The sequence below is a fragment of the Bison bison genome, unplaced genomic scaffold (genome assembly GCF_000754665.1).
Source record: "Bison bison bison isolate TAMUID 2011002044 unplaced genomic scaffold, Bison_UMD1.0 scf7180017864280, whole genome shotgun sequence".
Classification (NCBI taxonomy): Eukaryota; Metazoa; Chordata; class Mammalia; order Artiodactyla; family Bovidae; genus Bison; species Bison bison.
Genome location: NW_011494852.1, coordinates 8,409,582 through 8,417,989, shown reverse-complemented (window position 1 = coordinate 8,417,989; position 8,408 = coordinate 8,409,582). Strand labels below are relative to the sequence as shown.

Below are 8,408 nucleotides of genomic sequence, written 5' to 3'. Positions count from 1 at the left end.
CAAACCTCTCGCATCAGCTCCTCCTGCACACGCTCTGCGTGCAAGAAGAGGAAAATTGGAGGTCAAAGGCTGGGCCGGGTCCTGTGATCTCCCCTTGGACATCTCACCTTCTTCTTCTTCTTAAAACTTTTATTTATTTATTTAGCTGTGCTGCCCAAATCTTAGTTTCCTGACCAGGGATCGAACCCCAGCCCTTGGCAGTGAAAGCGTGGCCTCCTAACTGCTGGACCACCAGGGAACTCCCATCTTCTTGATCAGTTATGGTTAGGGGTGAGGCTGGCGGGCAGGGAGGGAGAGTCCTCTGGCCCTCCACAGCCCAGACATCCCGTGTGCTGGGCATCACGTCTCTTTTCTTCCAATTCCCACAGCAATCCTGTGGTGGTGGGGGAGCCATTACGTAGCCCCATTTCCCAGATAAGGACACTGAGGCCTGGTGAGCTGAAATCGCAGCTGACCACCAAGGCCACCAGGTCCCAGCTTCCCTGTCATCCCATCCCACTCGCTCGATGGCATTTGATGGAGTGGCCTCCCCCTGAAATGCTGGAGTGCCTTGGGGCACATTCCTTGCCCTCCCTCACTAACACAGCTTCAGGTCTTGCCTGTGCTCTGATAACCCCAGTTTGTTTTTTATCTTCAGTTCTGACCCTGGTTGGATGCCTCCCCCTGGTGGTCCCAGGCTCCTCACACTCAAACTGTCTCCAAATGGGGCTTCCCCAGTGGCTCGGTGGTAAAGAACCTGCCTGCCAACGTAGGAGGCTCAAGTTCGACCCCTGTACTGGAAAGATCCCCTGGAAGAAGAATGGCATCCTGCCCCAGTATTCTTCCCTGGGAAATTCCATGGACAGAGGAGCCTGGCGGGCTACAGTCTGCAAAGAGTTGGGCACGACTGAGCAATTGAGCACGCACGCATGGCCTCAGCGTCTCCCCTGAAATAGCTCCTCATCCCTCTGCCCCCATCTCAGGGTGGCCTCACGGCTCCCCCATCCCCTGGCCAGAGCCCTGGGCCTGTCCCTGGACACCTCCCTCCCTTGTCATCCTCTACCACCTGCCTACCAGGCCCCCTCTTCCCTCTTCACAGCCTGGCACAGCCCTGTTCTCTCCCACCCAGGTCCCTGCCCTGGCTCCACCCTGACCTCCTGGCATCCTCTTTCATACTCTACAACCTACTTCTTCATGACAGACCAAAACATTTTTCTAAAATGCTAATTTGACCTTGCCCTCCCCTGCTCAACAGCCCTCCATGGCTCCCCACTGCTCAGGGTTAGGCGTACAATGTACTACCAAGGCAGCAAGGCCGGAGACATCTCTTGCCTCCTTTCTCATTTCACTGTGCCTCGGGCTGCAGCGGCAGTCCCCAAACTTCCCGCTCCTCAGACACCCTGGATGTCCGGGCTCATTCTCAGCTCCATGCTCTGGCTCAGACTGCCCACTCTCCTGAACATTCTTCTTCTCGAGCCCTCCCTCCTGTTCCCGGGGCCTGGCTGGTGGAGAAGGCTCCTACCTTGGACCTGAGGGTATTTCAGCAGGAGCAGCAGGGTGTAGCGGATCGTGGTGCTGACCGTCACTGTCCCGGCAAACAGCAGATACACGACCGTCATCAGCAGGTTCTTGGCGGTGAATTCTGTGTTTGGGTCTTGCTTCTCCTAGGAGAAACCAAGCAGAGGGACTCAGACAACACGGGATGCAGGCAGAAGAGACCCAGCACAGCCACGTGTAGGGCATAAGGCCGCAAGTGAAAAGCTTTGTCAGGGAGTTTAAATAAAATGTATGGGAAAGTCGGGTCTTGACATTACTTCTGTTGGCTTGAAATGGTTTAAAAATGAAAGAGTGGCTATGATTAAAAAAACCCAAACAGAAAATGACAAGTGTTGATGAGGATGTGGAGAAACCGGAACCCCTATCACCAAGGGGACATATGAAAGGGTGCAGCAGGGACTTCCCTGGTGGCCCCGTGGTTAAGAACCTGACTGCCAACTCAGTGAACATGGGTCCGGGAAGATCCCACACGCTGCAGAGCAACTAAGCCTGTGCACCACAACTACTGAGCCCACACTCCTAAAGCCCATGCTCTGCAACGAGAGAAGCCACCGCAGTGAGAAGCCCGTGTTCCACAAAGAAAAGTAGCCCCTGCTCACCGCAACTAGAGAAAGCTCAAGCGCAGCAATGAAGACCCAGTGCAGCCAGAAAAACAAAAAAAAGCAGGGTGCAGCTATTATGGTAAATGGTATAGACTGCTGTACCTCCAAAGCTACAAACAGGATTACCATGTGATCTAGCAATTCCATTTCTGGGGATTTATTCAAAAGAGTAGAAAGCAAGAAAATAAATAGAAAGCAGGATCTCGAAGGACATTTGCACACCCCATGTTCATCACAGCATTATTCACATTAGCCAAAAGGTGGAAGTAATCCAAGTGTCCACCGATGGATGAATGGATAAAGAAAATGTGCTATATTTATACAATTCAGCCTTAATAAGGAGGGAAATCTTGTCACGAGGTACAGCGATAATGAATCCTGAAGACATTACGCTAAGTGAGATAAGCCACAAAAAGACAAATGCTGGTGGCTCAGATGGTGAAGCATCCGCCTGCTGTGGGAGACCTGGGTCTGATTCCCGGGTCAGGAAGCTCCCCTGGAGAAGGGAATGGCTACCCACTCCCGTATTTTTGTCTGGAGAACTGCATGGACAGAGGAGCCCTACAGGCTATAATCCATAGGATCACAAAGATTCGGACACAATTTAGCTACTAACACACACACATGAGGTGCCTAGAGTAGTCAAATTCATAGAGAAAAAATGTAGAAGGGGATGGCTGGGGGCTGGAGGAGGGAAGAAGGGGGAGCTGTCTTTTAATGAGTACAGAATTTCAGTTTTGCTGGCTGAAAAGAGTTTTGGCGATGGGTGGTGATGACGTAATATCTAACACTACTAAACTGTATACTTCATTTTTTTTTTTTTTTTTGATCATGCCACACAGTTTGTGGGCTCCTAGTTCCCTGACCAGGAATCGAACCTAGGCAGCAAAAGCATGGAGTCCCAACAACTGGACCACCAGAGAACTTCCAAAATTTTTACATTTTAGTTTTTTACAGAAGTCTGGTTGACTTATGATGTTTCCAGTCTACAGCAGAGTTATACAGATTGTATACAGAATGTATACAGATTGTATACAGAATGTATATAATCATACTATATATATTCTTTTTCAAACTCTTCCATTATACGTTATTACAAGACATTAAATATACTTCCCTGTACTATACAGTTTATCTATCTGTTTATCTATTTTATATACAGTAATATCTGTTCATCTCAAATATAATTAAATCTTTTTAATTCAAAAAATGAAAGGAAATGGGAATTCCCTGGCAGTTCAGTGGTTAGGGCTCCATACTTTCATTGCTGAGGGCCTGGGTTCAATTCCCAGTCGGGGAACTAAGATCCCACAAACTGAGTGGCATGGCAAAAAAAAAAAAGAAGTAGGGCCACAGAGTTAAGAAAAAAATTCCTCTCTCTCCATGAACAGGGTGGCTGCATGTATTCAAAGACTGTGGCCCTGAATATCTCCCCTAATTGCAAAGTGTGTACAATTAAAAACTAGTTATTTCCACAGGGGTCATCGTACTGCGAATTTTCTCATATGCTGATTGTTCTCAATTAATAAAGAGGACTTTCTTAGTGTAATTTTCTATTGCAAGGTTTCGTAAGTAAACCATTGTAATTGATAGGAACTGTCCTGTGTGGGTGTGGGGAAGTGACGGTCAGGGTTGACAGCAGCAGGTCAAGGGGCTTGAGGCCTGGGCAGGGAGCTGAGGTTGGAGGCAGAAGATGCAAGGGACTCAGACCTGCATTCACAGAGGGACGTGCAGAGAGAAAGAGGGAGGGTGACAGAGCGTCCCAGCTGCACCACCCGGATGGGGCCGGCCAGGAGGCCCCCCAACCCTAACCTTCCCCACCTTTGCCATCTTCAGCAGGAAGGCATCCACGAGATCGTGCACGGGGCCTGAGGTGCCCAGGCTCCCCTTGTGCTGCCACACCTGCTGGGCGGCGAAGGCGGCCACGGTGCCCAAGTGGCCGAGGAGCTGCGTGTGGGGGCCCGGGAGGCGCTGTAGGAACCGGGAGAACATCTCGTAGGTCTGTGGGGAGAACAACAGCTGTTTCCATGGGGGCCCTGCACCAGGGTGGAGGGGCAGGTGGACAGGGCGCTCTGGGGTTACCTGGAAGAGGTGGGCAGGAGCCTTTGGGGAAGGTGGCCAGAGAGGGGTCCCAGCCACTTACCTGGCCCCACGGGGAGCTGACCCCCACGGCGATGCCACCAGCCGCCCGGACCACAGCCTGGAACTCCTCATTGTCGTAGGGGAGGCGGAGGTCGAAGACTAGGGAGCAGATGATGTTGCAGGTGGCCTGGGCCAGCAGCAGGGAGGGGTCAAACGGCCGTCCTGGGGAGGGGGGGACAGCGGGGAGGCTGTGATGGAGACAGGCAGAGCAGAACTGACTTGGGCAGAGCTGGTCCACAAAGATGGAATAGGGGCTCAACAGCACCGGAAAGAGACAGGCACAGAGGGAGACAGAGACAGCAGATTGAGATAGAGAGAGATAGGGAGACAGAGTCAGTGAAAGAGAGATACTGAGAGAGACAGACTGGGAAGGAGAGCTGGACATGGGGTATTCCCTGGGGGTCCAGTGGCGAAGATTCTGCACTCTCACTGCAGGGGTGATCAGAGAACTAGATCCCACATGCCACTTGGCTTGGCTTGGCCAGGGGGAAAAAGAGAGAGAGAGTGAGAGATAGACTTACAGGAGAGAATAACAGAAAAATAGAGAAAGGTGGCCCAGTGGTAAAGATTCCACCTTCCAGGGCGGGAGATGAAGGAGATGCAGGTTTAATCCCTGGGTCGGGAAGATCTATTAGAGGAGGACGTGGCAACCTGCCCCAGTATTCTTGCCTGGAGAATCCCATGGATGGAGGAGCTTGGCGGGCTATAGTCCACAGGGTCACAAAGAGTCTGACATGACTGAGCACACACAGAGAAAAAGAAGAGGCAGAAAGAGTGACGTGGCAGTGCCAGGGACACGGGCCCTCAGGGAGATAGCAGGGCGGATGAAAGGTGGAGGAAGACAGAGGCGGAGTAAACAGATCGCCCAGCCTGGCCCTCAGGGAAGAAGTTCCTGCCACAGTCGGCGGCCCTGCTGACCTTTTGTCCCCTGCAGCGCCTCCACCAGACATCGGGCCTCCGCCTGGATCAGCTCCTCGCCTTCTCGCTTCCCCATGCCTAGGTCCCGCAGGGCCACTGTGGTGAACTTCCTCAGCTGCCTCCATCGCTCCCCGTTGGAGAAGAACACCCCTGCACAGACGGCTAGGCTCAAGGAGGGACTGGCCCTCCCCCTGATCCCCAGGACTCCTCCCTTCCTCCCAGGGAGGTGCCCTGTCCTGAGTCCATATGAGCCTAGTCCAGGGAGGAGGACTCAGGAGGTGCTCCGTCAGTGCCAAACCTTGCATCAGAGGCTGACCTCCTGGGGAGTCATTAACGGGGATTATCCAGACTCCGGATAATTCACCAAGGTGAATGAAGATGTCTTCCTTTCTTCTCTCTATCCATCTTTTTATTCCTCTATTCACCCACCCATCCATTTATCCTTCCTTCCTCTTCCTCTTTCTCCCTCCCTCCCACCCTTCTATCTATCTATCTTAACATTTATGCAGGTCTTCTCAGCTGGCCCAAGCGGTAAAGAACCTGTCTGCCAATCCAGGACATATAAGAGAGGCGGGTTCGATCCCTGGGTTGGGAAGATCCCTTGGAGAAGGAAATGGCAAGCCACTCCAGTATTATTTGCTGGAGAATCCCATGGACAGAGGACAGAGGAGCCTGGCGGGCTACAGTCTATAGGGTTCCAAAGAGTCGGACATCACTGAAGTGACTTAGCATGCATGCATGGGCATTGGGTCCAGGGAAGGAGGAGGAAGGAATTGCACTGTTTTCGTCTTTATCCAAGAGACTTGCTCTGGACAGACCCTTCCCTGTTCTGAGCTGTTTCCACTTGTAGAATGCCAGCCTACAGTGGCCTCCTGGATGCCTCCTTCTGGATGTCCCCTGCCCATCCATCCCTCCACTGGGCCCCACACTGGCCTCAGCATCTCTCCTTGGCTCAGCCACCGAGCGTCCCATTCCCTGCCCAGAGTCCTGCATTCCTTTCCCGACCACCTCCCCTCCCCACTCCACGACCCCAGCCCTGGTCCAGCCCAAGCCCCTCTCTGGACTCCCACACAGGAACCAGAGGACCTTTCTGACTCTGACTCTGTTCTTTTCCAGGAAAACCCAAAGTCTGGCTTGACTCAGGCTCTGCATGATCAGGCTCCGCAGATGTCTCCAGCTTTGTTCCTCATACACCCACACTGGCCTTTTCTCACTTCCTCAAAGGTGTCAGCATGTCCCCTCTGCCTCTGCCCCTGCTGTTTCCTCTGCCTGGACCACTCACCTCTTCCTCCTCACTGAACTAACTCCACTCAGCCTTGAGGTCTCAGCTTAAATGTCACCTGCTCTAGGAAGCCTTCCCTGATTCCTTCCATTCTCCCCTCAACTCCCTCTGCTCCTGTGGCCAGTAAAGGTCCACTCTGTTCTGCTTTCAGGACTGTGCATGCATACTCAGTCATGTTTGACTCTTTGCAACCCCATGGACTGTAGCCCTTCAGGCTCCTCTGTCCATGAAATTTTCCAGACAAGAATACTGGCTTGTCATTTCCTCCGCCAGGGGATCTTCCCAACCCAGGAATCGAACCCGAGTCTCTGGCGTCTCCTGTATTGGCAGGGGGGTTCTTTACCACTAGCACCACCTGGCTTTAGAAATCTAGTCTCTCCCTCCATTGTCTTCTCACACAGCTCATCACTTCCACAGTAAAACATGTCATTACATTTGTTACTGCTGTGTTCCCAGTACCCAGCCAGGTGTAATGAAAAGTTGTCAGTCGATGAATGCATGCTCATCTCACCTTCGTGCTTTTGTAGGTGCTGGTCTCTCTGCCTGAAACACTGTTCCCCTAACCCTGAGTCTCAGCTCAGACTCCCCATCTTTCAGGAAGACCTCCTGGACAGGCTGGGCCAGGTGCCTCCTCCGATTCCACCAGTCCCAGGGCTTCCTGCAGGCCAGCCCTGATCTTTCTGGACTGTCACTATCTAGTGACAAGTCTGTCTCCTCCTGACCTGTGCGCTCTGGGAAAGCAGGGCCGAGGCTGTTTATTCACTGCTATGTTCCCTGGAGCACCCAGCACTGGCCTCCTGCTTTCAATCTTAACACAGAGACTCGTTTGTACATTTTGAGAGTTTGCCCACTAATTCCCAGTGTCTCAAACGCTCTCCCTTTTCCTCCCAACCCTGCGGCTTCCCCTGGAGCAGCAATAACTCTACTACAACCAGATAACTGAGTGCTGACTTTGAGCAACCTTCAGTAATAGGTAATAGGCACTGTTATCATTCCATTTTACAAATGAGGAAACAGGCCCAGAGACCCTGAACCACGCACGGAAGGCCACAGGCCAATAAATGGTGGCAGGCTCTGAGTGAAGGGACCCAGCAGCCTCCAGCTCCCCTTGTGACTCACCGTGGCTATCAAAGGTCCCGTCCAGCGTTGCCACCGTCCCCCGCCCGCTGAACTCCTCGGCCTGACCTCCCAGGGCCTCCTGCACAGCCTCATGCCCAACCAGGACCACCACGCGCCGCCAGGGTCCCAGGTACACGGTGAACACTGGTCCGTACTTCTTACTCAGCTGGGAGCAGGGAGCGAGGAGTGTGAGTGATGCGGGGCAGGCTGCTGCCTCTCAAAGTCTGTCTCCATCGCGACCCCTTGTCTCTGGATGAACCACCTAAGAGGAACCCCTTCTGCTTCTGCCTCACCCCAAATGGAAATAGTGCCTTTGGGAGATTCAGTTCTTGTTTTGTACCAGGCTCCCAGCCCCCTGCCCCCAAAAGCTCTCCATCCCCAAACTCCATCACCCAACACACTCTCTGGTCCCCATCCCCTTACCCTGCAGAGCCCTAACTTCTGATGCCAGGATGACCCAAGACCCACCATTACTCCCACAACTCAGACATATAGCGGCAAAAATGGGCATGGATGATAACGGTGGGCTTCCTTAATCCCCACTCCCCCCAAAAAACTGACTAAATACTAAACTTTGAGTCACTGCTAAATACTCAAATTCTGGGAGCAGATATCACCAAGCACCAGCACTATCTCTTTTCAAACAAGACCTTTAGCGGCCTTGCCTTGTACGGAGGACCCCAGAATGGGGAACCTCTGGCCTTTCCTCTCTTCCCCCCGACCCTGAAAAGGTTGGGGCCACCCCAGCCTTCTTTCTCTCCCCCACTTTCTCCTTCCCAGGAGCTTCCAGTTCCCTCCTAGCTGAGTTC

At 52.7% G+C, this 8,408-nt stretch overlaps 1 protein-coding gene across 1 annotated transcript in view; it reads right to left on the bottom strand.

Annotated features, from left to right (window-relative positions):
* The window catches only part of LOC104995465 (cytochrome P450 2S1), a 13,173-nt gene extending 5,103 nt beyond the window's left edge, over window positions 1-8,070 (bottom strand). Inside the window, 7 exon segments of the mRNA XM_010849336.1 lie at window positions 6-34; window positions 1,502-1,643; window positions 3,960-4,139; window positions 4,282-4,442; window positions 5,199-5,348; window positions 7,600-7,765; window positions 8,023-8,070. Coding sequence (XP_010847638.1) covers window positions 6-34; window positions 1,502-1,643; window positions 3,960-4,139; window positions 4,282-4,442; window positions 5,199-5,348; window positions 7,600-7,765; window positions 8,023-8,070 — 876 coding nt within the window.
* Window positions 8,071-8,408: the final 338 nt, after the last annotated feature.